At 34.4% G+C, this 27,664-nt stretch overlaps 5 protein-coding genes across 8 annotated transcripts; 4 read left to right on the forward strand and 1 right to left on the reverse strand.

The window, feature by feature from the left end:
• Positions 1–286: 286 nt before the first annotated feature.
• On the forward strand, positions 287–2,135 carry LOC112418153 (inorganic pyrophosphatase TTM2). Its single transcript, XM_024774428.2, has 3 exons — positions 287–463; positions 537–809; positions 1,749–2,135. The coding sequence occupies exons 2-3, from the start codon at positions 585–587 to the stop codon at positions 1,965–1,967; spliced, it is 444 nt and encodes a 147-aa protein (XP_024630196.1). The 5' UTR covers positions 287–463; positions 537–584; the 3' UTR covers positions 1,968–2,135.
• A 1,607-nt stretch (positions 2,136–3,742) lies between these two features.
• Positions 3,743–10,044, forward strand: LOC25480681 (uncharacterized). 2 transcript variants are annotated; one of them, XM_039834887.1, is made up of 7 exons: positions 3,743–3,926; positions 4,273–4,329; positions 4,406–4,555; positions 6,186–6,259; positions 6,460–6,578; positions 8,566–8,649; positions 8,788–9,313. In XM_039834887.1, exons 2-7 carry the CDS (start codon positions 4,323–4,325, stop codon positions 8,801–8,803), a joined length of 450 nt encoding a protein of 149 aa, XP_039690821.1. In that variant the 5' UTR covers positions 3,743–3,926; positions 4,273–4,322; the 3' UTR covers positions 8,804–9,313. The 2 variants fall into 2 exon arrangements, with proteins under 2 accessions (XP_039690821.1, XP_024630193.1); XM_024774425.2 differs by lacking the exon at positions 8,788–9,313 and adding an exon at positions 9,772–10,044 and having other exon boundaries at positions 3,751–3,926.
• A 1,294-nt stretch (positions 10,045–11,338) lies between these two features.
• LOC25480680 (60S acidic ribosomal protein P2-2) lies at positions 11,339–12,820 on the forward strand. Its single transcript, XM_013586854.3, has 4 exons — positions 11,339–11,494; positions 11,573–11,662; positions 12,230–12,456; positions 12,548–12,820. The coding sequence occupies exons 2-4, from the start codon at positions 11,575–11,577 to the stop codon at positions 12,572–12,574; spliced, it is 342 nt and encodes a 113-aa protein (XP_013442308.1). The 5' UTR covers positions 11,339–11,494; positions 11,573–11,574; the 3' UTR covers positions 12,575–12,820.
• Positions 12,821–14,237: 1,417 nt separating this feature from the next.
• Positions 14,238–17,160, forward strand: LOC25480679 (F-box/FBD/LRR-repeat protein At1g13570). Of its 3 annotated transcripts, none has more exons than XM_039834156.1 (4): positions 14,238–14,606; positions 15,300–16,059; positions 16,523–16,659; positions 16,741–17,160. In XM_039834156.1, exons 2-3 carry the CDS (start codon positions 15,307–15,309, stop codon positions 16,544–16,546), a joined length of 777 nt encoding a protein of 258 aa, XP_039690090.1. In that variant the 5' UTR covers positions 14,238–14,606; positions 15,300–15,306; the 3' UTR covers positions 16,547–16,659; positions 16,741–17,160. The 3 variants fall into 3 exon arrangements, with proteins under 3 accessions (XP_039690090.1, XP_039690089.1, XP_024630194.1); XM_039834155.1 differs by having other exon boundaries at positions 14,241–14,590; positions 16,512–16,659; XM_024774426.2 differs by having other exon boundaries at positions 14,242–14,606; positions 16,512–16,659.
• A 5,049-nt stretch (positions 17,161–22,209) lies between these two features.
• On the reverse strand, positions 22,210–23,795 carry LOC120580713 (uncharacterized). The gene is made up of 3 exons (XM_039834825.1): positions 23,148–23,795; positions 22,766–23,057; positions 22,210–22,666 (listed from the first exon to the last, which is right to left on the reverse strand). The coding sequence occupies exons 1-3, from the start codon at positions 23,771–23,773 to the stop codon at positions 22,277–22,279; spliced, it is 1,308 nt and encodes a 435-aa protein (XP_039690759.1). The 5' UTR covers positions 23,774–23,795; the 3' UTR covers positions 22,210–22,276.
• Between the last annotated feature and the right edge of the window lie 3,869 nt (positions 23,796–27,664).

Here is a 27,664-nt window from a genome sequence, read left to right on the forward strand (position 1 = left end):
TATTCAGTAGCCATCGCGGGTTTCATTACTTTTATTCCATTCCGTTCTCACAACAAAAGGAATAAAAGGCAATCCTTCATTTTATTCCTTTAGAGTGGCACATTTCATACCTAGGAAGCTAGGGTCAGAACAAAAAAGCTAGATGTCCTTCTCTTGTCTGCCTTAGGCCTTGATCTGGTCGAATCTTTCAAAGTTGACGACTTTATTCTACGTACGGACTTGGCTTGAACAACAATATGACTTATAAAGTCTAATCAAGGACGGCGTGCACATAGAAAGTTGTTAATATACATCTTGGAAAACTACTTCCTATTACTTAATTCTGTGTATCATCAATAGTGGATTGTCTCAGTCATATACAAATCAAAGGGACAAAAATGCAGCCAAAGTTAATGGATATTTTTCCAACAATCGGGGGTTTGGTGAAAGAAATTCAGATTCCTCGACAACACAAGTAAATCAGGTAATTCCAATCACTTGCAATAATTCTTATTTCATGTAACTGTATTGAACTTAAATCATCACTTGTGTTGTAGGGAGCCATTAGTCAGCTTTCAGAACAGATTTCCGCCCTCAACGATAGAATGGATGAATTTACAAATCGTATTGAAGAGCTGAATTGCAAGCTAACCTTTAAGAATAATTCTCCGAGCCAACAAAATATGTCAGCTCAAGCCGAAGCCTGCAATGGTTCTGCTCCCACATCTTACTTCATTAACAGTTTGGGCAATGGTAGCTTAACTGGTTCTAAGATTCCACATTCCTCGTCTTCATCACAATTAAATACGGACTCTCCCTTAATGGATGAGGTATGTTATTCTCCTATTTTATCCATAAGGTTGTACTTTTGACCCTTTTAAGTTGATTTTTGAGAGCTGTACTTTCCTGGAGGGAAATATTTGATTGTTTGCTTTATAATGAAACAAGTATAATTTCTCTCATGTTAAGAGCCTATGATAGATTAAAAGATGAAGATTGGAGAATAAAAAAATGGTAATATAATACCTTTTATCAATAACTTGTATTGATACTAGATCACTCTACCAGAAGGATAAATTCTGTTACATAGTATATACTAAGAAACAAAAATGAAAAGTTTACTATGAATCGGAGCAGAAATCCTCATAGAATGGTAATAAAAATAAGGACGAACACAAAATGATAAACCTGCTGGAGAAGGAACCTTATGCTCACCCAAACTTGCCCTACCCAATTTTCGTCTGAATTCCTACATATCCTTCCCTCTTCCCTCTGACGGTCCAGATAAGGGGTTGTCTTGTCTCCATTAAATCACTTATAGGAGTCAGGATGGCGGAAAATGAAAGACAAGATTTCACCAAAAAAGATATGATTTTATCCACGTGTTTATTGATTTGTGTGCATGTCATTTGACATTCCTTTTATAGGGTTAGTTCATGATTTTAGCAGCGAAGTTATTTGACCTGAGGAACAGCAGTAAAGCTATGAGAATTTTCACATTTCTTGATATAGAGCTTTGCTATTAGTTTCCAATTGTCCAATAATTTCATATTAGTTGTTGGGAAACAAATCCTCTTGCTTCTAGGTAAATTATTATTGCTGAATACAAATAATTAAAGATGTTTAAAATTTTAAACTGGTTTTTTTATTTGTATTCTGTGACCAGTAACTGGTGCAAGTCCAGTGCTGTTATTATAAGCAAGGTGTATGACTTCGGAATCACTTCCGCGTTGTCTTATTTGATTCACTTAACTGCTATGTGCTATCAGATATCCGGCATTGCACGTGGTCAGCGTCAAATCATGCATCAAATGGACAATCTCAATAATCTTCTCCGGGGTAGCTTGGGGGAGAAGTCTCAGCAAACTAGAACCAACAAGAAAAACATAACAACAAATTCAAATTCCATTGCAGCTACCGTTACCGTGGTAGTCACAGTTGGTTGTTTGGGGATCTTCTTGATGAAAGGTTCGTTGACCCGAAAGTGATTCCTATATATGCAAAAAAGTTAGTTTTCCTTCACTGTGACAATCCCTTCTGGAGAGAGGTGTTGAAGCACTCATTGACAGTTAAAATACAGAATATGGAAACAGTTAATTAGGGTCAGTGAAAGTGTTATAGCCACTTGAAATTTTGTAACTTAATTGGCTTTGTTAGCCCAATTTTAAGGCATTTCTAACCTTCAATTCACAAGAAATAGATTGTTTTAGAATCTTGATCCGATGGTATACCAAAACATACTAAAATCCAATTCTTTCCTCATTTTGATTCTTCACATGATTTTGGTAATGTTGAGTTGAGTTTTGGGGCCAATTTTACAACTTGACGACTAATTGAGAAGTAGAGTATTCGAAATTTAGAGGACAATATACTTTGGTGTGACAAGCAAAATTTTACAAATGAAACATGTCATGCTGTAATTCTGTTAAACAAATTTTGACAAAAAAGTGAAGTAAAAAAGCGATAAAAATTACTTCAAGGTCTCATGAGATTTAATCTTAATTTCTATTTTCAGTAATTTTTGACTGTTCTTCACTTTTTTCCTTCACAAGCAAGCTTATAATAATTCCTTGAAGTATGTTCACTCAAAATCTCATGAGTTACTTAGATTGGTTCGGTGGTGTTAACTTGAGACCTTGAAGTATGTTGTTCACTTAAATTCTCATGTTTGATTCTCTGTGTCAATTTCAATGAGCTAGTTTAACTTAAAAAAAGTCTAAAAGAGTTAAAAAAAATTCTTGGTTTTGATTGGATCCAAAAATGGGTTCTTGTGATAGGGATTGGATTTGCCATTGACGATGAGAAAACAAAATTTGGTGATTTTGATGGGTGTTGAGGTTTGATTGGTATTGATGAATTTCATAGGCTTAATGGGTCCTGATGAATTTTTTAGTTTGATGAGTGTTATAAAACATGACATCCATTGAAAAGTAGAGAGGAAATTTACAACTCTTGTACATTGATAGTAATGAGTACTATTATCAACGATCTCAGCCGTTCTATCCGGAGGCTCGACTCTGTAAGTGAAAAAAATTCTGTAATAAAATAAAAACGTATTTCTTTTTAAAGAGAAATGTTCTATTTAAATTTTTTAAAAGATAAATACAAGGTTTTATAAAAAAATAAAAAAAATAAAAAAATACAAGATGTCGTATGTATGCGGTACATCCAAAGATGAAAATCACTACCGTATACATGAGAAACCTCAAACCACCCTAAAAAAAACACCCACCTAGCATCAAAAGCAAGATGATCCAAATTATAATAGGCCTAAAACAAGACAACAGAAAAGGAAAGTGGAAACCTGCACAAAACCGCCAGAAGGAAAGTGAGAATTTGTGGTAGCCTGGTCGAAAAACAAATCGGGGAAAAAGAAAAAGGAAGTCTGATGGAGGAGTGGTGATGATGCAACGCATGGTACGAGTATCAGAAGAGAGAAAGAGAATAAGGAAAGAAACATGGTGGTATTAGAGTTCTCATAAGGAATTTTTTTGTAATGGGATAGTACTACTGGACTATAATTTTTTTTTTAACTCATCCTTTGAAGAGGTTCAGTTCCATTGAGTTGTTTGCATCCCCAAGATCCGGCTCTCCCAACGATAAAAGTGAAGTAAAAAAGTACATTAAAATTTATTTATGGACATCTACTGACTAGCACTTCGTATGACTAACTGACTATATCTTCAATAGCCAACCGTAAGTTGGAATGTGTCAAAATGCATCCCGTGACTTGGGATTACCATTCTAGTAAGAAAGGAAGGATACTTACTATAGTGGCAAAATAGTAATTACAAGGCTGAGTAGTGGCATTTTCATGGTTAAACTATGCTGATTGGGGGTTATTGGACAGATTGGTTAGAACAAAAACCCTCACCCCAAAACCTCCATTCTTGATCCTTAAAGCTCACTCACTCCAATCTTTCAATTTAAGCTAAAAGGAACAACATGTAAGTTGTATTTTTCCCTTTTTCTCTCCAAATTTCACACTTTTCACCCAAAATCTCATTTCTCAATGTTTGTTGAATATATTGGAATCGAATGGAATGGAATGGAACCACAATGTAGTAAATACTTTGAATTTTGAGTTTATTAATATTCCCATTTACAATTATCTTCAACTTGTATTTATGTTTTGTTTTCATCTATGAAGCACAAACACTCCTCGGATAAGGCGTGTCCCCGTGTCAGTGTCCGTGTCGTGTCTGGTGTCCGTGTCCGTGTCCGTATCTGTGCTTCATAGGTTTTCATGAACCAGTAACAAATATCGAAATGACCTACTCAATTTTGTTTCAGTGATTGTCTCCCCTGTCGCATTTGTGCATAAGGATTGCCAGAAAGCAACCATGGATGGTATGTTATTACTTCATTTTTGTGTTAAGTTGTTTTGATTCGGGAATTTTATTTATATGTGTGGGTTTCATTTCAGTTGATTCGCAGCCAGGTATGGAGGAAACTATTTTGGTTGGTGATGATCTAATGATGGGTCCTCCATCACCAATAGTACCACCAGAAATAGCATCCCATGTGCTTCAAGGTGTTGATCTTTGTGATGGAATTCTAAGAAATCTATTTTTGTGTAAGTCTTTCTTATCCCCTATTTTCTTTACTTCTTTGGTTTTGAACTTAAGACTTTGTAATTAAAGAGACAGGAAAAGCGACGGTGTCACATACAGGACTATTGTAACATTTCCATTAGAAATTTGGGTACTGTTGGGTGTAGGTTTTAACATGCAATACTCTTCTACTCAATCACCTTTTAGTGTATATGTGGGTTACGACGCTATATTCTTTAAAAATGAGTTCAAAGATGGATCCTCACTATTTCTAATAAAATAGTGGATTTTATAAATTAGAGAAAGAAAGATAAAGAAAAGATGTGGCATTACTCTAAAAAAGGTGATTTAGGACCCACCTTAGACACTCTTTTGGAGGTTCATATAAAAAATATCATAGAAATCACTGAAAAAATCATGTAAATAAAATAAAAGGTATTTCTAAGTTAGTCGAGGATGTTCATCTCCCTCTGATGGAATGTCGTAGAGGATTTATTCTACCTAGCCAGATTCAGACGACACCCTTATCTTTTGTAGAGATAATAAGAGGGGACTATTTTTAAGTAGTATAAGCTTACATCTAGTTAGGTTACTAGCTTCGATAACTCCCAATTTTATTTAGGCAACATTTCTCCTAACCGGTTTGTGGGTATTGCTGAAGTGCTTGATTTCAACTCTGACAGTCTTCCCTTTGTTTAGTTAGGATATCCTTTGTTTAAAAAAGGTAGGCCTAAGGCAGTGTGTCTTCTGCCTGTTATCGATAGAATCAAGAGTAAGCTCGGTTCATGGAAGGGTTCCATGCTGTCCATCACGGGCCGAGTACAGTTGATTAAATTCGTCCTTCAAAGTATGCTTCAATTTTTATGCTTAGTCTATCTTTTTTCTCAAAAACTAGGTTAAATAGGTTAGGCACCTTTTTTGTGTGGGAGTGTCAACACTGAAAAAATGTAAATGTTGCTTGACATGTTAAAGATTTGCTGGGAGTTTCTTTCCTCAACCAACAAGTGTTCCTGCCTCCTCAGATATAGAGTTTTTCGCAATGGCACCCCTCATTATATATATATATGACTCACCATGCCAACTATAAAACAACTTATTAGAAACACAAGACAGCCAATCCAAAATGTAACAAAATCTCCCGCTCTTCGGGGATGCCCTCAGCGCCGAGGAACATGTACTAGGGTGTATGTGCGACTCGTTTAGATCATAGACTAAAATATAAAAATCTAGTCTATTAATAAGAATTATATATATAATTCTATTGTGTATAAAATTTATGGTTTCGATTGGTGCAAACCGAATCACCTTAATTTGTAATTTAAGATGAAAAATACTTTCCCATTGGTAACACAATCTAGTCTAGATTTAAACAGCATTTTTCGTAATGGCACCCCTGTGGTTCATGTGATTTTGTATGATTGAAGAAGTGGAATTAAATGTGTAAAAACTGAAAAATGAGTAACCACTTTTTGGCCTTTATAATTTATTGGGTCTGACAAGAGTGGAGAGAATAAGGTATTAAGCCAGGTTCAACCCACTGATAAATGTTAGAAGTTACATACATTACATGATTTTTGTTGTCTGTTTAAAATGTTCACATTAGATATCTATTATAGCATTGTCTTATTTATAAGCTTCATTCATATCTTTTAGGCTTACAAATCAACGACATTGAACCATTCTGTCAAGACGAGATTGCTCTATATAAACAATGTGCTGAAAGAAGGGTAAGATCATTGTTAGCTATTCATATTCTTTTATTTTGTTTTCTCTTCATCCTCCTCCTCTCTCTCTTTCTTTAACTACTTCAACATCTTGCATTACTCACCGTAATATGTGAGATAGGGACATGATAACAACAATTCAGTTTGTTAGATCTACCATCATTTTCTTTTGTTTCATTTATACTTATAAAAAAAAAATGCAGGATAAGGAGATAAGGAACCGGCTTCAAGATAGTGAATTCAAATTGGGTTCGTCAATGCCTTTAGATGCAGCCAAGGAGAGGTCTACTCAGCTTGAGGCAGAAGTTACATCATTGGAGAGGTATATTCAAATAATTGTTATGTGGTCCGTGTTTGCTAAATTGTCCAGAGAATGTTCAGCTTCTACTCAGATGATTATAATTTTTCAATAATCATATTTCTGCTTTTATTTTGAGAAGTCCAACAGCATATTGTTCTTCCAAAATTATAATTGAACGTGTCTCTGAACATGAGTTCGAATGCCACCATTAGAAGATGGTGATAGGAACTTATATCAAAATATAAACTAATAGTAATATTACAATATAATCCCAAGAAATTAGAGAGTCTTGGTTCTCTCCCCTCCAAGAGTTCAAGAGCTTGGTCTCTCCCTACCTATCCTTTATCCCAATCCCTGAATAACTTTCTTTTCCTCTGCATCTTATTTATAATACCAAGTCCTATAGCTGTTACATAGAAGTTAGTAGACAACAATTACTACACACAAGTAACAGTTACTTATTTATAATATTATTAAATAAACTACTATTATTCTATAACGGCTGCCCTTAGGAGTCCTATTACTAACAATACTCCCCCCCTGAAGATTCACCTTGTCCTCAAGGTGAAGGATAACATAAGTGTCCACCAGGGTCCCATAACTTGAAGTAGAGTGACAGAGCAAGGTGTGAAACATGATAACTAATGCATGCATCAGCACTCTCTTCTGGGGAGGAATTTTTGGCAGCAATAGGCACAGTGCCAGTTCGATCAAACCAGAGGATAATCCGCCCAACTCGAGTGAAACCCATCCCTCTCCGATAGTTTTTCTAGGCAATTTTGCCCTCGATTCGAACACACTACTCATACCATGTTCATAAAAGAGTCTGTCAATACCAAGAAATTGGTCTCTTGTTGCTTTTCCACAATGATGACATTCACGGAGGAATTTTCTGCATCCCTTTCTTCTGCGTTCTCTACCTTTTCCTCATTTTTCTCTTCTGCTGTCTGAATGAGTTCAGAATTTCCTTGATCAGTTTCTTCTGATTGAAGGCTGAATGTGTGAGGCGTCGATGACTCCCATTCCAATCCAGATTCCTCTTCTTCATCAGATATAGGTAGAACATCTCTATACTCTGGCTTAAAATGCCAAAGTAGTGCAATGTGAAATGCACGCCAACTCGCATGCAGATGGCATCGACTCCACCACTGCCACCATACGAGAGCACAGTTTCACAAGGCTTTCACCGCCTCCAGCAACTTCTCACCCTCCTGTGTTCCCACGACATCAAAATGTTTCTCAATACAAATCAACCACCAATAAGCGTCAATGCTGCCATCAAATTGTGGCATGTCCATTTTCCCTCTACTGTGAATTTCTTGCCCCGGATCAGAACTGCTTTGATACGAGTTGATAGGAACTGATATCAAAATATAAACTAATAGTAAGATTACAATATAATCCCAAGAAATTCGAGAGTCTTGGTTCTCTCCCCTCCAAGATTTCGAGAGCTTGGTCTCTCCCTACCAATCCTTTATCCCAATCCCTGAATATCTTTCTTTTCTTCTGCATCTTATTTATAATACTAACTCTCTCCTATAGCAGTTACATAGAAGTTTAGTAGACAGCAATTACTGCACATAACTAACAGTTACTACTTTATAATATATTAAATAAACAATCTACTAATATTCTATAACTGCTGCCCTTAGGAGTCCTATTACTAACAGATGGATATTTAAAAAACTATCGAAGGGCCTTACTTTCTTGAGCACAATATATTCTGTGTATTCAAAAGAATTAATTTCATAATTGCACCTGGATTTCCTTCAAAAAAAAAAATAATTGCACCTGGATTTCCTTACAGTCTTCAATATTTCGATTAGCTGACATTATGTCTCTGCCACTTTGGCTTTCACACTAATTATTTGACGCACGGATATCTTATGTTGAAATCTTTGATATCTGGTTATCATAAGGATTTTATTTTGAAATTTTCGGTGTATGGATATAAAAAAAAATTATAGCACATAATTTGGCGCTCACACTATTTATTTCAAATGTACAGGCACTTGATTCTTGCTAGTGGAGTTCAGGGCATTGAAGGTTTCCGTACAAGATGGAGCTTGCATGGCCGCCTTACTGATTCCAAGTAATGTTATCATCCATAATTGTGTTTTTGTGAAGCATGGTTTGATTTCGGAAATTTTAATCTCACTCTTTTGCATTCATGAAAATCTTTTTTTTATGGTTTAGTTGTCAATCATTAAAGTTTCTATTGGATGTCTAGGGGCTTGATCCACTGATCTCACTGGTGTCTCAGTTTCCTAGGATGTGTTTGATAAATGTAACTGATAAACTAGTTATAAGTTGAATAGTTGCTGCAAGATGAGAAGTTAATTTTTAACTGAAAGTCTATAAATTCTTGGAAAACAAAGTTGCAAGTTTACACTTGCAACAAGTTACCTTATTGCATTAGAAGTGATTGATCAAATCAACATTTAAATTAGTTTATCAATATGAAAATGACATAAAAGACGATTTTATAATATTTTTATATTTATATGTGAGTGTGTGTGTATTATTTATTTTAACTTAGTTTAGATGATAATTTTAATTAAACAACTTAAAATAGAAGAATAACATTAGAAGCTATAACCTACAAGTTCAAACACCTTTATGTGAGTCAAATAAACGTAGAGCATGTCAAGTAAGCTGCAAATTATTGCTATCAACCATGCTTTGTTTTGTTGCAATATTGAATGGTTTGAACGGGGCTTCACATACCCTTACTTAGGTGTGGCAATTGGTATTAGGGCCCATTTGTTTTAGATTTAAAAAATAAATTACAGTTGTAATGTACTAATGTTTGTGTTTAAGTTTTTTCTAAAAAAAAAATTCTTTCACAAATCATTTTGTTAAAAAAAGATTTTTATAATGAAAATGAAATCAAATGGAGTAGCTATTTTGATTAGATTTTGAAGAAAATCATTTTTAACAGAAGAGAGGGAAAAACATAGTTAGGGGGGTGTCTATGCTTTTTTAACATATTAGTGAAATACTATATGCATAGTTTTCAAACTTGAATGCTTTTGTTAAAAATTTCTAAAGAATTCTTAAAATTATTTATACAAAAAACAATTTTATTTTAATTAATTTATAGCAAACAGGTCCATGGTATGATTTACTCCTTCCATGGTAGTGCAAGCACCTGATAATGCTCTTTTTTGAACATTGAAATCTTGGTTATGTCATGTTATATGGTTCATTGCAGAAAAAGATTGGAGTCCTTAAAGCAAGGCATGGATGAAAGAAAAAGATGAATCCTTTGGGGAATCAAATATCAGAGTTAGGTTCTTGAATCTTGAGGGGAGGGTTGAACCTTCATCAGGTGGCTGCACATTGCCATGTTCCCCTCCCAATTTAAATTACAGAAATTCTATTACTATTTAACCTTCATTTTTATTATATATGTAATGGGTAATAGGTAACATGTATTAGAGTTATTGTCGGTGTGACTCTCACCGATAAACTCTTCAGAATATAAATACGTTACTTCCTTCAAAAAAAAGAATATAAATACGTTATGGAAGATGTTAACCAGTGCACGGTCCGCAGCACACTGGTTAGGGAAGCAAATATAGTACTCCCTTCGTTCCAGATAAACTGAGCCAAAAGCTCATTTCACACATATTAAGAAAAATGTATAAATGAAGAAGAGAGAAAAATAATTTTAAGTGTTTTTGTTAAGTTTTAAATGTACAAAAACACAAGAAACTACATGTGTATTTTTTTTTTTTTTAAGGGAAACTACTAGTTTACAAGTGTATTAATATATCAATAGTTGATTGTACTAATTGATATTTTTTATTTTACACCATTCACTTCAGACAACTAAATTTATTATGGTCATATTGATTAAGCAAATTTGAAACTGGCAAACAACTTATTATAATGGATTGTGAACTGCACATGAAAAAATATTTTCTATAAAGTTGTTGAGAAGGTTCATTAATTGCTTACAAAATATTATTATGTTAGTTAAATGTAATTATTGTTGGCCGATACGACGTGAACAACGATAAGTTAAAAGGGGTGAATAGATTATCCCATTTATCAAAACTTTTTCTAATGCGATCAATAACTATGTCAAATCAAACCTAACCTTAAACAAGAAATAACAACAAAAGAGACGAAACACCTTTCATATATGTAATGAAATTATCAACAAATTTTTTTTTTGAACAAACAAAAATGGAATTATATTAACCACCAAAAGCAACTCTTCTAGCACAAGACGTGCCACAAGAACTACTATACATTATCAACAAAAATTAATCTCTATATGAAAGACGATTGAATTAATAAATGTGTTAATCTCAACAGGTTTTATAAATTATTCAATCACAAAACATATACGTAATTAACTTAATTCATCATCAAATTTGCAAAAATTAAAGAGTAAAGAAAAAGAAAACTCTAGATCTTAGGTTTCCCAATCATACTCTTTGTGGGGTACATCCTATCTTCGTAAAAGAAAACACATTTATCTTCGTGAGTTTAGCTTAGTTGATATGAATATTTTATTTTATATGTAGGAGTCGGAGTTCGAACCTCGAACACTTCCACTTTTCCACTGTGCTACTTGAAAAAAAAAAACATATTGAATAATTTCTTAATAAAGTTTCTTTTCTAATTAAAATTTCTTAGGGAATTTATTCAGTGTTTAATGGTACAATCCTATAACATTTTTTTGAGCAAATAATTTGATTTTTTTTTTGGTACAAATTTGTTTTTTTTTTTAAAAAAACAAAAATGGTATAAAATGAAGGGCAAAAAAACAAGGGTATTCCTGGAAACGCAGAAAAGATAAAGGCCCAAACCCAAGCTCCAAAAACCCTAATGATATAAATTAGTTAACAATTCCGTTTCAGAGCTTCACCCTCAACATACATCGCGGTCGCAGTAGAAAAATCCCAATCTAACCAGCCAATTAAGTACGTTTTTCATTCTTTTCCAATTGTTGTTGTTGTTCTTGGTTCCTGTTGCTAATAACTATTTATGTTTTCCTTCAGAAATGAAGATCATCGCTGCTTATATGTTGGCTGTTTTGGGCGGTAACTCTGCCCCTTCCGCTGATGATATCAAAACCATCCTCTCCTCAGGTTCTTACTCCTAATTTTTTTTTTTTTTCTTTCTCTTTCTCTTTGTTCAGTCATAGAATGTAATTACTATAATGTGTCTGTTTTTTGTTTTTGATTTTGTTTGTAGAATTTATAATTAGTTGAGTGATAATCTATGAAGCACGGATACAGACACCGGACACGCCGACACAACTAATAATTTGGAAAAATCACATAATTTAGTGTAATTATAAGTGTTGGAGACTCCTCGGATTAGTCATGTCTGACACAACATATGATTACATTGAATTATTATTTGTGTTGATCTACCTGGTATCTTTATTCGTCCGGTGTCCATTCATAGATTTTGAGTATTGAAAACTTGATTTTGAAGTGTGATAAACAATGAATTTAACCTTGTCAACAATTGAATTTCGATTTGTGCAGACATTTATTTTGTTTATTGTTTATTATTTATATATTCTTGGTCACTGAACCTCTATGAAGAAGTGGCCAATGCAAAACAATTGACATTTGATGCAACTTAAAACGAAATAATTGAATTTTGAATTGTCTTGAATGAATTTGTTTTCTGTGTTATTTTTATAGTTGGAGTTGAGGCCGAGGACTCAAATATTGAGTTGCTTTTGAGTGAAGTCAAGGGAAAAGATTTTGCCGAGCTAATTGCTAGTGGCAGAGAGAAGTTGGCTTCAGTGCCTTCTGGTGGAGGTGCTGTTGCTGTTGCTGCTTCTGGTGGAGGTGCTGCAGCTGCTGCTGCACCAGCTGCCGAAGCAAAGGAGGAAAAGAAGGTTGAAGAAAAGGAAGAGTCCGATGATGTAAGTTTCTTTGTTATTTATAGTTGTTATTTAGTTAATTCATGACTCTCTACTAACATATGAATGTATCATTGTAATCTTTGTTTTGCAGGACATGGGATTTAGCTTGTTCGACTAAGTGGTCTATTGTTCTTTCTTGCGTACATTTGCAATTCCCGTTAGAGTTTAGTTGAAATACAACATTTTGTTATTTTGAGTTACAAATTAGTTTTTGTGGGTTTCACCTTTTCAATTGCAACACATTGCTATGACATTAAAGTGCTTGACCCTACTATTGGTTAATTTATTTTCTGCATTACATTGTTGCTGGTACTTTGATAACTAAGAAATTTTATTCTTATAAACGCGACATCAGGAGGATTAACAAGATGTCTAAGATTTTTTCTTGGGCGTTATAGGTCAAACAAGTATTCCTTACATTAGACAGTTAGAAGTTATAGATTTGAAGTTTTAATATGGAGCGAATATTTGGTCTAGCATCTGAAACATGCAGCTGGCGTGTTAAAATGGCTGGTAGCCAACTAGCCATTTCAACTTGTTTTGGGCTGCTTGATTCTCTGTCTTTTATGCTGGTGCTTCACTTTCACATCAAGCTATTGAACTTTGGTTTGCTTGCATTTCGGACCACCATTTGAAGTCTACGTGCTTTCATTTAATTTCAATGTCTGCTTGAAAATTGATTTAAAGTTCTCAAAACTTATTTTATGTTGTGTGATTTTAGTACATTGGAGTACAATGCTTTTATAGTTGAATGTTGTTAACATCTCTGTAACTATCAAAACATTTAAATTTAATAAAACCGAAACTGTAAGAAAGAGTTGAGTGGTTAGAATCTTGTTTGATTTAGATGATAAGAGCAGGTCAGTCCTTCTCTCAGCTGGGTCTATCTTTGTAAAAATAAAATTCCAAGAGTCAATTTTTGGGCTTCAGTTTAGGTTTTTTTTCCATAAGATGGGGGCGGAGGTGCCCGCAATGACCCTCTGTTTCAGGTCATTTTGCTGGTTGAAGTGAAATGTAGGTTAAGATGGAACCAGAGAGTGCCCACAACATGACCCTCTGTTTTAGGTTATTTTCTGGTTAAAGCGTAAAATACCGTGGAAAGGAGATGAAGGATGCAATTAACAAAATGATTTCAAACTTGGGCCACATGAAACCAAAACATTCTTTGTACCATAATTCTTGGAATATAGTTCCTTGAATCATAATCTCAATATGGAAAAAGAAGTTACTTTGGTAAAAAATGTTTCTGTGTTTATATGAAAGGAGGGATCAAGTTATACATATATAACATTAATTAACCAATGTTACACCATGCAATAATATTTTATTCAATAAATAGAGATTTTCTCTCAAAAAAAATATTATTATGATTTAATTGTGTATTGAAATATATATCATGTAGGTTTTCTATATAAAATTTGACATAAATCTAAAATAACTTGATGCATTTTTTAGGAGCATCAAAATTAACATCTTCAAAACATTTTCTATTTTTTTAAATCAGTTTTAAATATAGAGAAACGCTACCTCATTGGATGCTTTTTTTTAGGAATGATATATGAACATAAGTTTTGTACAACCAACAACTTCTTTGCAATTTTTTAATACTTTTTTAATGATTTTGATTTGCGTGTTCCTTACAATATCAAAGATTGTTGCATAAATTGTCCAATTTTAGTTGTACATATAACACAACTCTTTTTTTTAAATGTGTATTCACTATTCAATACATTAGAAAACATAATATTTTACTTTTTTTTTAAGTAATAATTTTTTAATTTAATATATTTTAAAGAGTGTCAAAAGCACCCGTTAAAGTTCAAGAAAAAATAAAAAGATAAAAGGGTCATGTTAACTTGTGCCCCGCCTCGGGGCACTGGTTAAGGAAGTTAAACGAAAAAAAATTAAATTAAAAATGTCAATTTTTATACTTTTAAAATCTTGAATGCACAAGTTTCAATGTAACATTATTACATTTGGTTTCCTTAACCGATGGGCACGGCTTAACATTTTCCAATATAAAATACCTAGATTTCTATCTACATTCCAGTGGACCAATAAGAACCTTCGATTTCTACGCTCTAATACTCCTAACATACATACACAGTTCTGTTTCCATTTCTACATCGCAAAGGTGAGCAAGCAACACTGTAAGTCTTCCCAACTCAACAATATAATATGATTATCATTATAGCGTTCAATTTAGTACACATTTTCATTTATCATTTCATCTTCCTATATCAACCATTTTAATTAGATTTCGTTCAACACTTATTAGTGATAAATTCAAAATGTTTCCATTTGGTTACTTACTCACTCAGTTATCAGAATTTGATGTGACTGTCATTTCTTAAAGCATGAATTCTTAAAGCATTATCTTGTATTTTATTTTATTTTTATAAGCAATTATCTGGTTATTTCATTTGAGTTTAGTTCTTCATATTTGTCTCGTAAATTTGGCCTTTAGTCATTTCTTAAAGCATGAATTCTTATTATACTAGTTCAATGTTGTGGGTAGTTTTCTACACATTGTTTCGGCATTTACTAAATAGATAGCTTTTGTTAGTTTTGGAAATTAGAGGTAACACTGCATTATACGTTTATATCTGGGTAAATGTATAATGCAGTGTTACCTCTAAAAATATGTGATCTTAATTGTTAAAAAACTTTATGCAAAGGAAAAATATGTGAAGAAAATGTTAGGACCAGACAAATGAAATTTGAAACTGTAAGTTGGTAAATCAGACAGCTAACGAAGGGAATCTCCTTCCGTGGTTGAATATGGGTGCATATACTTTTACTATTTTTCCCTGTACTATTTACTCTTTTGCTTGAATTTGCAGTTCACCTATGACTCTGTCCGAGAAGAGGGCCAATCATGGTGATCACATTGATCGAATCAGTGACTTACCATGTAATGTCATTGATGGCATCCTAGAACGCTTGAACATTCAAGAGCTAGTTAGTACCAGTCTTCTGTCTAGAAAGTGGAGGTATATGTGGAATTCAGTCCCACAACTTCAATTTTGTGAGGACTTCTTTTGTAGGTTCGAGGATCTTAATGACCCTGGCCCTGAGATTTCTAGAATTATCACCGAAATTCTTTTACTCCACAATGGGCCGATATATAGATTTATTCTTGATATCCCTTTGTTCTCCAATATTTTGATCACCACTGAAATCCTCAATAAGTGGGTTCTGTTTTTGTCGAGGAGGGGCATTAAAGATCTTGCGCTTGTGAATTATGCAACATTCTTCAATCAAATGCCATCCCATGTCTTCTCTTGTCAAGAATTGACGCACTTTTGGTTTTCCGGATTTAACGTGTCAGTTCCACCCAATTTCCGTGGCTTAAAAAAATTGTTGGTCCTTCAGTTAGATCATAATACATACGAGTTTGGTGCACTTGAGAGTCTTATTTCTGGCTGCCCATTGCTTGAAGAGCTCAGCATAGAACTGTTTGGAGATATGAAGTCAATTTGTCTCAAGAAAGCAAAGAATCTGACTGATCTTCTACTCACAGTTAATCAGGAGAGTGTATCTGGTTTGATCAAAAGTTTGCCAGAAATTCAGAGGCTTGCTATGGAATCATATCGCAACAAGGTTAGGAAACATCATTGCTAATATCATTCTATTTATTACGGTTCTGTTGGATAATATTCTGGTCTGTATGTTGTTTGGTAGATTTAATCTGAAAATGACTTTTATTGACATATGCACTTCTTCTCTGTGGTTACACAACTCTGCATGGCATGGTTTTTTCACAATGGGTGTAACCAAACTTTGTTGCAAAAATAAAACACAAGTTAAATAAAAGTTTAATACATGGTATAATGTTACTTTAAATTATCCAATCTCAATTTGCTTGTTTCTGGAATCACTTACTTGCAGTTTGATCTTTTAAAGTTATCTTTTATTGTGTATTTGAAAGAGAAGCAATGTTGGATTTTATTGATGGTTGAATCCAATGTTTCCGATACTTACATTGAAAACTGTGTTACTTGAAGTGTGTGTGTGGTATAATTATATTTCATTGCTTTGTTGTTTATGTGTAGACACTATGCAGATATCATTCCTCCGTCACAGTTGATTAGCTTAAAGTATCTGAAATTGAATTCGGTGAATTTGGATGAAAGAGGAGAACTATATTATATTGTTAGTGTACTCAAAAGTGCTTCTAACCTTGTTGAACTATTTATAGAGGTGACCATGAATACCCTATACTTTCTTAGCTTATCCTTTTACTGTCATATTTTGACTCTTTTATTTATTTTTATTATTTAGAGTCGTGATGAAGAAGAGCCAGACCAACCAGAGGAGTTAGAATGCACAAGTTGTTGCCTTAGTAGACTACAGACTGTGATTATCAGCACTGGAACCATCTTTAAAAATGCAATGAGTTTGGCACAATTCATACTTGCAAATTCCTCATCATTAACGACTCTTACCTTTAAAATTTATCTTGGTTATGAGAAATCAGACGCGACTTTACTGTCGAGCATTTCACGAGACTTGTCAATGATGCAACGAGCATCACTCAAAGCACGTATTAAAGTCCTTCACTGATAGATGTTCAATTGTGAAATGTATTTGATATATTAGCCTTCAACGTCACATTTCTTCATTGTCTTTCCTTTGTTTTATTTTCTAGGATTTGATATTTATGTTGAGGTTTCACACTAGTCTAACTGCACAATTTGTTTATCAAATGTTTTAAAAACTGCATCTGCTATTAAATCTTTAGACAATTATGGCTTATTAAACCTAAATGTGAGTCGGAAGAATATGATTTTAGAGATGAACCGATAATCCAAGTCTCAAGTGTAGGGATTCTAATGATTTGGAATAGAATCCGATACAAAGGAGAAAGTTTGTAAGGATTTGGAATAGAACCTGTTTCATGTGCATTTTTGTTTTCTTATTTTTTTCGTCTTTTTGAGTGTTTTCATCCTTCAAACTTGTCTTGGGACTTGAGATAGAATGTCCTCACCTTGTAATGTCTTCATAGACCTCTTGAATCTTCATTCAATGTCTTCCAAATTCTTCATGGGGTGTCTTGTTTTGCTGAATTATATGATTTTCCAATAAAATACATCAAAACCACCTAAGAAATGACTAAAATGATTGAAAAATATGCTAAAAATAATGTAAGGTAACTTGTCACCACTCCTCAAGCACCACCAAACGTCTCCCATCACATCCTATCTTTCTGATTTTGAGTCACTAGCGAATCATATGGCTTGAGTTGCTTCATTTCCAGCCTTAAATCGGAGATCCGTCCTGATGACCTCGTCTAGCAGTCTTCATTCTTCTCCCAGGAGAAGGGGTTGCTTGCCTTCAGGAGGACAAGTTGAATGCTCTAATGTGCTTAACACGTTCCAAACAATCGGCGTGGCACTAACCGTCAAATCTTTTGCACTTGACAACATATTTTTGTATATGAAACAGGTTAGTAGTTAGTAGCTAGTTTGTTAGATTAATGTGTCACGCCGGTTAGTGATTTGCACTAACGGGGAATTGGAAAATCTAACAAAATGGCAACATATTTATGTTTTAGGCTTAATTGTATTTTTGGATCTCTATCTTTCTAAAAGTTGCGGTTATGGACCTCTAACTAATTTAAATATAAAACAGCCTCCTATGTTTTGATTCTTTGACAGTTTTAGACCGCCAAGACAAAAAAAAATGACACGTGGCACCTCACTTAGGGTGCCACGTTGACCGAGTCAACAATGGACTGAAGGTATAAAACTGCCAAAAAATCAAAACATGGGGGCTGTTTTGTATTTAAATTAGTTAGGGGTCCGTAACCGCAACTTTTGGAAAGATAGGGGTCTAAAAATGCAATTAAGCCTATGTTTTATTCATCACATGAAAGAAATTTATTTGCAAATATTCTTACCAACATATTAAATATTTTATCATTGAAATTGACGATTGATGAAATGAAGTACTAATTTAAAAAAAAAAAATACATAATTGAATAAACATAAATATTAAAAACTAATCATAAATAATTAACATTTTGTTTTTATTTGAAAGGGAAAATTAATATTTAGAAAAACTGGGATTTTATATACTTATGAAAATATAATAAAAAAACTTGCAAGTATATGGAGACGGTAACCCTCGCAACTCCGTCTTAGGTTAGTATCTCTCTTCTCCTTCTTCTTCTTCTGATTAAGTGTGTATCTATTTTATTCTTTGTGTTTCTTTCTCCCCAATTTGTTTTAGAAACCCTAATGTAATGTTTGGATTGGTGGTGAGTGGTGGAATGGAATGGAATTGAGTGGGATGGAGCCACATTCCATTGTTTGGTTTTGTAAAAATGGGATGGAATGGAATGGAGTGTGATGGAACCCATTCCATCCAATACCACTCATTCCTTCAATTTTGGCTAAAGTGCACTTTTCCCCCCCTAACTTTCAAAACGTTGCGATTTTGGCCCCCCATGTATGAAAACCACAATTTTGGCCCCCTATGTTTTAGCCCCATTGCAGTTTCAGTCCTTTTGGGCAATTTTGAATTGGTCAAAGCTGATATGTCATGCCATGTGTGTATATACTAATTTTCTTTTATTTTAAATGCCATGTATTAAATTACAAGAATTAAAAAAAATAAAAAATAAAAAACAAAAGAGACTTGGCACGTGAGAAGAAAAGCAACGGTCATAATTTAGGGATTAAGAAGCCCCAAACTTGACCCCAATCTCCATTGCTCTTCTTCCTTTCTTCTTCCTTCTTCTTTCGATTCACCATAATCGATTCATCGTAACCCAATTTCCAGTGCTCTTCCTTCTTCCTTCTTCCTTCTTCCTTGCTTCTCTCGTTTATTCTCCTTCGATTTGTGTTCATCCTGTTCGATTTTTGGTAACAGAAAATGCTTGGACAATCTTCATCTTCAACTGTGAGTGGGTCATCATTCTTGGGCAAAACGAAGTTGGTATGTTACTGTGGCGTTGAATCCCCTCTAGTAACAGCTTGGACTGATGAAAATCCAGGAAGGAGATTCCATGGATGTGGGAAGTATTGGCAGAGAAGAAAGTGCAGTTTTTTCCGATGATTTGATCCAGAAGTTCCTGATAGGCAGAAGAAAGTAATTAGAGGACTGTTAAAGAAGAATGATGCATTGAAGAATAAGGAGAAATTGCTTGTGTTAACTATTGTTATTTTAGGAATGTTGTTGTTTGTAAGTGTGTTGGTAATTATCATAAAGTTTGGATAAGTTATGTAGTGATGTTAGCTTATGTTGTTATGTAATGAAAAGTTATGTACTTATGATTATGATGTAAGAAAAAAAATGAATTGAGTTCAATTGTGTTAATGAAAATTTATCAGTTATTGTTATGGTGTAAACAAACTTATTACTTCTTGGTATGATGTAATAAAACTTATGTATTGTTGGTATGATGTAAACTTATAAAAACTTAAGCATTAAGAAATGATATAACATATGTAACGCCCACTTTCGTTTAATCGTTATTTAATTGAGTTTAGGCAATTATATTATAATTATATAGTATATGCATGATTTTGTTATGTTTTGGTGATTCACGATGAATTTAGTGATTTGATTGATGACGTGATAAGTTATGAGTTTTGGAGGATTTGATTATGATATGAGATTTATTTTATTGTTAAATAGAATAAAGATTTGAAAATAATATAAAATATTTAGTTGAGGGCTGTTTTGATATTTTAGATAGTTTTGGGGGAGAAAGTGAGATAAGATAAGTTATTAGAAAGAGGTATAAATAGGAGAAGACCTAATATTTTAGAAACTCATTGTACGTGAAAACTTTTGAAAAAGGGAGAAAAGCTTAGAAGGGAGAAGAGCATAGAGAGGGCTGCGATTTCTTCATAACCAGGTAAGGGTGAGACTAATAACTCAGTATTGTTAATTGAATGTGATTCTGATGATTAGTTAACAAGAATTAGGAGTGATTTGGAGAAAACGAAAACTAGGTCAAAACCTTAGAATTGATGATCAAACGGTGAGAATTGGTTTAATTGATGTAGAAAGTGTTCCTAGACCTTAGATAATGTTTAGGACGAACTTTGGGATCAAAAACAAGCTTAGAACCATGTGAAACGTCGAGTTTTTGTGAATTTAGGAAGTCTGGCCGTAGCGACATTCATCGCTCGCCACGGCGAGCTATGAATCTCGCCTCGCGAGTGATGAACATTCATCGCTCGCCTCGCGAACCCTGTTTCCTCGCCTCGCGAGTTGTGCAATGCAGCTCGCCATAGCGAGCGACCTTACTCGCCATAGCGAGTTAAGGAAGAGTGCATGTTAGATTTTGTGTTTCGACCTTTTTAGTTGGACCTTGAATGCCTTAGTGTGCCTGAACATACCTAGTAATGATTAGGAATGAATGTAAGGCAAGATTAGACCCAGAACAACTTTAGTTTGGGAATTGTTTAGTACTCGCCATGGCAAGCAGGAACCCTCGCCTCGCGAGCACCTCCAGCCTTGAGTGTTGTGAGTGTTCGTGCGATTTGTGTCGCACGTTTTGATCAAGAGCGAACCCCCTTATGATAATAAGACCTAATGATGACGTTAAATGCAGTCTGTAAGCTGTTTAAGATATGTTGATATTGATTGAGTATGATTAAGGTATTGTATATTTATGTAAGATATAGAAGTTTAATTATGAAATAATTGATGTGCTATTGATATAATGATATCATCCTGTTATGTGACTTGATTATGCTGCTGCTGTTATTTAACTAAGTGCATTGTATGTATTTATATATGATGAAATGATGACGTTTAGCTCCAAGTTGTTGGATGCATGTTGATATGTTGATTACGATGTTTTGTTCATAAGAGTCCATGCATAGCATCTCATTGAGCTTAGTCCTCACCACGTTTATTAGGAGCTTTGTCCTCCGCACGATTATTAGGAGCTTTGTCCTCCGCACGATTAAAGTATATTAATACTTATGATGACGATTGGTACCACATGCATATAAGGAGTCTAAGAGCATTGTCACATTGTCATGTCCATAATGCTATGTTGTTGATGACGATTGAATAAGTGAATACGTGATATTTGTTGAATATATGAATACGTGATACTTGTTATTTGAATATGCAAAGTTATCCAAGAATGATTATGATGTTAATGTTAATTATGATCCGAATTACTTTGATTAGCATTATTTTGTTATGAAATCTCACCCCTTCTGCTTGAAAATGTTGCCCTTCGTATGGGTAACTTGCAGGTGATCGTGCTTAGTGTACAGTTGCTTCTGTGAGTGGCCTTGCCTCACTGTGTCGTCTAGGTCGCTCTGATACGTAACGGGATGGGGTTTATGTTTATGCATGCTTCGTTCTCTTACGTGACTAATATGTTATTTTTATAATGTTATGGATTATGATTATGAACTTTTGATGGGGCCTGCGTGCCAAAACGTTTTATGAATTATGATTATGATTTTCCGCTGCAATGTTTAAGATATTGGTTAAATTATTATTTAACTGTTTTGGATTATGTTTTATGTGATATCCCGTTGTTTATGATGCTTACTCTGATAAATGTTTTTAAGAATTTTTATGTTGGGAAAACGGGGTGTTACAACATACTTGTCATAAACATAATAAAAGTACTTGTCATTGACAAAGTAAATTAAGAGTACATTACCAAAAGTGCATTACTAGAGTATCAAAGCACTTAACATTCAGAGTGCATAACCAAAAGATACTCTTTTGAGTACTTAAACTAAAACAAGCAAAATATAAATAAGAGTACTTGACATTACATAACATGACCAAAACCAAAACATCAGTATCATCATTCTCCTTCCTAGCTTCTAGCTTATGTCTTGTTCATAGACTGTTGAGTACCAACAATTCTACCCCCTGTTGTTCTAGATTTTCTAGGCACAAAGAAAGCTACCTCACCAACAACATGGTTGCCACCTCTCATTGTACCAGATATGTTGTTTGCATCAGGGAAAACAGTTGTAACATTTTCAATTGCAACTTGTGTACCAGATGCAATGTTGTTGTTAACAGAAGTTGTAGCAGGTCCATAAATGTTGTTGACAGAAGTTGTACCATTTGCAGCACCAGCAGGTGTACCAGCAGCAGGTGTACCAGCAGCAGTTGATTGCACATTAGATGTGTTAGCTTGTGCAGATTCATTGTTGTTAGGCTGTCCAGCTTGTGCATCAATACCAGTTTGTGCAGATTGTGTAGTAATATCCTATCAATTGTTACATAACAAAGTTATTTTAGGGACATTACATAACAAAGTTTATATAATGAATGAAAGTTTAAAAAGAAAATTATATAACAAAGTTACCTTGTTCCCTCCAACAGGAATCCTTCTGTCAGCACCTGTCTTTCCACCACATGTCCTGGTATTATGTCCAAGCTCTTTACACCTTCTGCACCTCAAAGTTACCTGATTTCTTTTGCCCTTTTTGCTTGCTGTTTTGGGCTCATCATTCTCCTTCCTTCTTGCCTTTTTAGGCCTCCCAGGTGCCCTTCTGGCACCAGGTGGGAGTATTGGTTCTGTGTTAACTTCTGGCCATAGTTTTGGGCCATTAGAAGGAAGGATCAAATGATCATAAGTATCCAGAAATTTTTGTTTCCTACCAATTTTATACAAACAATTCAAATATTCAGAAAAAATGTAATGAATAACAATAAAGAAACAATAAAAACTTATAAATAAAACTAACCTATACCAGTGTGCCACATAATCATCAACATTAGCTTGATTGTAATAAATTCCAGCAATGGCATGAGGACAAGGGATACCACTTAAATCCCATTTTCTGCATGCACATGTTTTGTCTTTGAGATTGACAGCATATGTGTCAGTTCCATCAGTCACAGAGAACATAGAAGACTCCCTATCACCACACCAAATTGGTGTCCAACCAATTGTATCTTTCTTAGCCTTTTCCACAATCTTTCTTATCATTGGACAAATTTCCCCTTCATACCTTAACATGTAATCTCTTAACTTAACTATCCTATTTGTGATATAGAACTTCAATCCCTCAACAAGTGATATAATTGGTAAATCCCTTAACTCTAAGATTGCAGAGTTAAATGCCTCACACATATTATTGACTTGCAAGTCACAATTTGTGTGAGTGCTATATCCTGCCCTAGACCACATACCTGCTGCATACTGCCTCATTTCCTCCCAAGCTGGCACACTTAATCTTTTCAGATCCTCCATAGCTTTGTTGAACTCAGGCATTGTGTAGGTCCTGGCAGCTTTCCACAAAGCTTCTTTCAATTTCTCTCCAGCATGCCTTTTCCTCCAGTTTCCATACAAATGTCTGACACATAACATGTGTTCAACATGCTCCCCAATAGCAGCTATGGTATTCACCAAACCCTTGACAAAACAATTTATCAATGTAAATCAAAACTAAATTTAATATAACTAAAATTAACTGCATAAATGAAATAAATATTACCTTTTGTTGGTCTGATATGAAAGACCATCTTTTGAATTCTACTCCATTCAAGTCTGATAGAAGCAGATCCATAAACCAATCCCATGAATCTTTTGATTCAGCTTCCACAACAGCAAAGGCAATGGGTATCATTTGATTGTTACCATCTTTACCAACAGCTGATAACAGATGTCCACCATACCTCCCTTTCAGAAAACATCCATCAAGTCCTATCAATGGCCTACAATTACTCACAAATGCCCTTTTACAAGCATTGAAACAGACATACATTCTCTGAAAAAATACCCCCCCAACACCAGGCTTGCATTGAATCTTAACACTACTCCCAGGATTGCTTCTAAGCAACTCTTCAGCATAGTTTCTTAGATGAGCATATTGTTCATCACAAGCACCATGAATCATTTCTAAAGCACTTAATTTTGCCCTATACACCTGGAAAGAGCTCAACATCACATTCCACCTATTCTTACACTCATCTTTTAGACCCTTAAGGGTCATAGTAGGTGTATGCTTAAGTAGTGGAACCAGTTTTTTTGCCAACAACTGTCCAGATAACACCCTAATTTTACCAGTTGGATAGCATTTGTGCACAGACTTCAAACTAGAGAGAACATAATGACTTTGAGGAGGAACCCTACTAAATCTAATATGATATGGACAACCTTGCATACACTTCACCACAATTCTTTTCTTCTCATTTTTCTCTAGGTACACATTTGTCTTGCTTTGCAAACCAATACTCTTTCACAGCAGTTTTAACTAAAACACCACTTGCAAATATCTGACCCTCCTCAAATACTACAGGGTCATTGTTATTGCCCAACTTAAACCTATTCAGCTTCCTCTTTCTTGATCCCTCTTCTTCCTCAGATGCATCAGGACTCTCTAAGAAATCTGAGTCTTCATTCTCATCTTCAAAGTCTTCCAAACCAGTCACTTTAGGGTTCCTAGACACTTCAACTCCAAGTACAGCTTGATTAGAGTTATCTGCTTGACTAGCAAGGGTGGGGTTCAAAGTCTGGTTAGGCAAAATAGTAGTCCAATCAAAGTCTTCATCAAAGTCACTATCATCAACTGAAACATCACCAACACTTCCCTCCTCATCTTCTACTTCATAGTCAGGAATATTTCCTTCATCACCATCACCATTGAAATCAGGATCAGATTCATCCCCTTCATCACTCTCAGCTGGTTGCTTGCCATTGTCAACTACAACAACCTCTTCAACATCACTATCATACCTGCAATCTTCAACTTCAACATCTTTGGCTTCAACATAAAACTCAGCTCCTGATACATTCCTATGCTCATTTATGAACCTAACCACATCCCTATCACTATTCAGCAACCTTAGGCCATCAACTATGTCAAAACCTAGACATTTATACCACAACTTGTACTCCCCTACCACCCCAATATCTCTGATCAGATTGTTCAGATCTTTTAAGTTCACCTCATCAATGTCCCACTCACCACCATATTCATGTATTTCACCTTTCTTATAAGATACCACAGGGTCAGAAATGAAGTAACCCTTGTAGTGAAACCTTATCTTCAAATAGTGGTTCTCATAAGACCTAAAAGGAAACAATAAATGTTGTATGATTATTTAATTAATTCAAAGTGTATTTGTACTCATGCATTATATTGTATTCAACTATATACATAATGTATTTATATACACAATATACATACGGTATGTACATACTATATACATACTGACATTTTCAATTTCTTAAACAGTCTTCAATACATCCACCAATTCACAAACAAACAACAAGCATGTGCTTTCAGGTATAAAACAGACAAAAAGGTCACTTACTTTGAAACATTATTGTCACCTCCATTAAGCACGTTTTGTTGATAAACCACGTTTCCTTTAGATGTAGAACTCGTCTTCTCTGTACCCTTCTTCGTCTTCGCTGCTACTGTCTTCGACTGAATCGTCTTCTCCGAGCACATACTCACCTTCGAGCTTCCATTTTCGACCCACTTCATTTTCGCAATGCAAAACAACCCTACAATCTGGATTTCGTTTTTGGTAAGAACAATCAAATTTGGTAACGATTTTGTTGTGATTAAGAGTTGGATTTGGTCGAATTTTTGATTGATGAAGATAATGCGAATTTAGGGGACCAAAATCGCACTCCCAAAGTTAACCCTAGCTTTTGATTCAATTGCTTTTCTTCTCACGTGCCAAGTCTCTTTTGTTTTTCATTTTTTATTTTTTTTAATTCTTGTAATTTAATACATGGCATTTAAAATAAAAGAAAATTAGTATATACACACATGGCATGATATATCAGCTTTGACCAATTCAAAATTGCCCAAAAGGACTGAAACTGCAATGGGGCTAAAACATAGGGGGCCAAAATTGTGGTTTTCATACATGGGGGGCCAAAATCGCAACGTTTTGAAAGTTAGGGGGGAAAGTGCACTTTAGCCTTCAATTTTCCATTCCACCCAATTTGGGGTGTATCCAATGGAATGGAACCACATTAATAATATAATTACCATTTTGTCCTCACTTTTCATTCCCCAATTTCAAGGGCGCGCATCTTTCCCTCATTTTTTTCACATCAGCCTTTTTATTGGTTCTGCTATAGGCTTCTGTTGTGTTTGTTTTAGCTGTTATGGAAGGGTTTTTCTTATTGCGCATCAGTCCTGTATGTTGGGTGGGTTCCTTTGTATTGGTGTATTCATTATTGGCTTGCATATGTTTTCTGTCATGTACAACTGGTGCGCTAATTGATATGTCCCTTGTAACAGTTTGGCTGTTTGCACATCTTGTGCTAGCCTTTTTGCAATATTAATGTGCTGATTCAAAAAAATAAAAAGCTATGCATATGTTTTTTTTTACTTTAAAGCTATGCATATGTTGAATACAAAATAAACCTGCATTTCTTGTGTTCACGAGAATTGAATAGTATTGCAGAATAATTAAGTATCTTGAGTTATAAATTCAACATAGTGAAGTTTTCTAAGGAAAGGGTAAAAATGGAATAAAAAAGTTATAACTAATTCCATTCCGTCCACTTTTCAAACAATGGAGTGGGAAATTAGTTTCATTCCGCCGTATAATATCCAAACAATGGAATGGAATCTTTGTTCCACTCCATTCCGTTCCGCTGCGTTAGTTTTAGGTTATCCAAAAATAAAATTGTTTCCGTTAACATCGACTTATGGTTTTGTTTGGATTCCTAATTAACATCACGATGAACAATTTTTTCAATCCACCAACTCATTCGATTAGTGATATGAATAGACTAATAAACTAAAATATCAAGGCTTGAAAGCAGTTTTGATACCTATTTTGGTCCCATTTAAAAATATTTGATCATGATTTTTACTATCCTATTTGATGACGTGTCAATATATTGTTCACTTCCATCCTTTTGTATCATTTTAATTTTAATTAATACTTCTATTATTTTGGCTATGTATGCTTGGTCACTACATAATTTAACACCCATATTTTAAGACTATCAACAAATAGGCCCTTCGTTTTCATTTCAAGTATATTGTCATCTCATCACTAGAGGATCACTAGAGGATACTCAGATCACTAGAGGTAAGGAAGACCTAGAAAACTATCAGAGGAATTATTATGCAAATTTGAAAATTAACGAGTTGGACAGAATTATAGTGTATGATAGAACATTATGGCATAACTTTATCTATGTAGCTAACCCCATTTAGTAGGAAAAAGTTTGGTTGTAGTTGTTGTTTATTGTCACATCATCAAGTTGAATAGTCAAAATCAT

Source organism: Medicago truncatula, chromosome 5, assembly GCF_003473485.1.
Source record: "Medicago truncatula cultivar Jemalong A17 chromosome 5, MtrunA17r5.0-ANR, whole genome shotgun sequence".
Lineage (NCBI taxonomy): Eukaryota > Viridiplantae > Streptophyta > Magnoliopsida > Fabales > Fabaceae > Medicago > Medicago truncatula.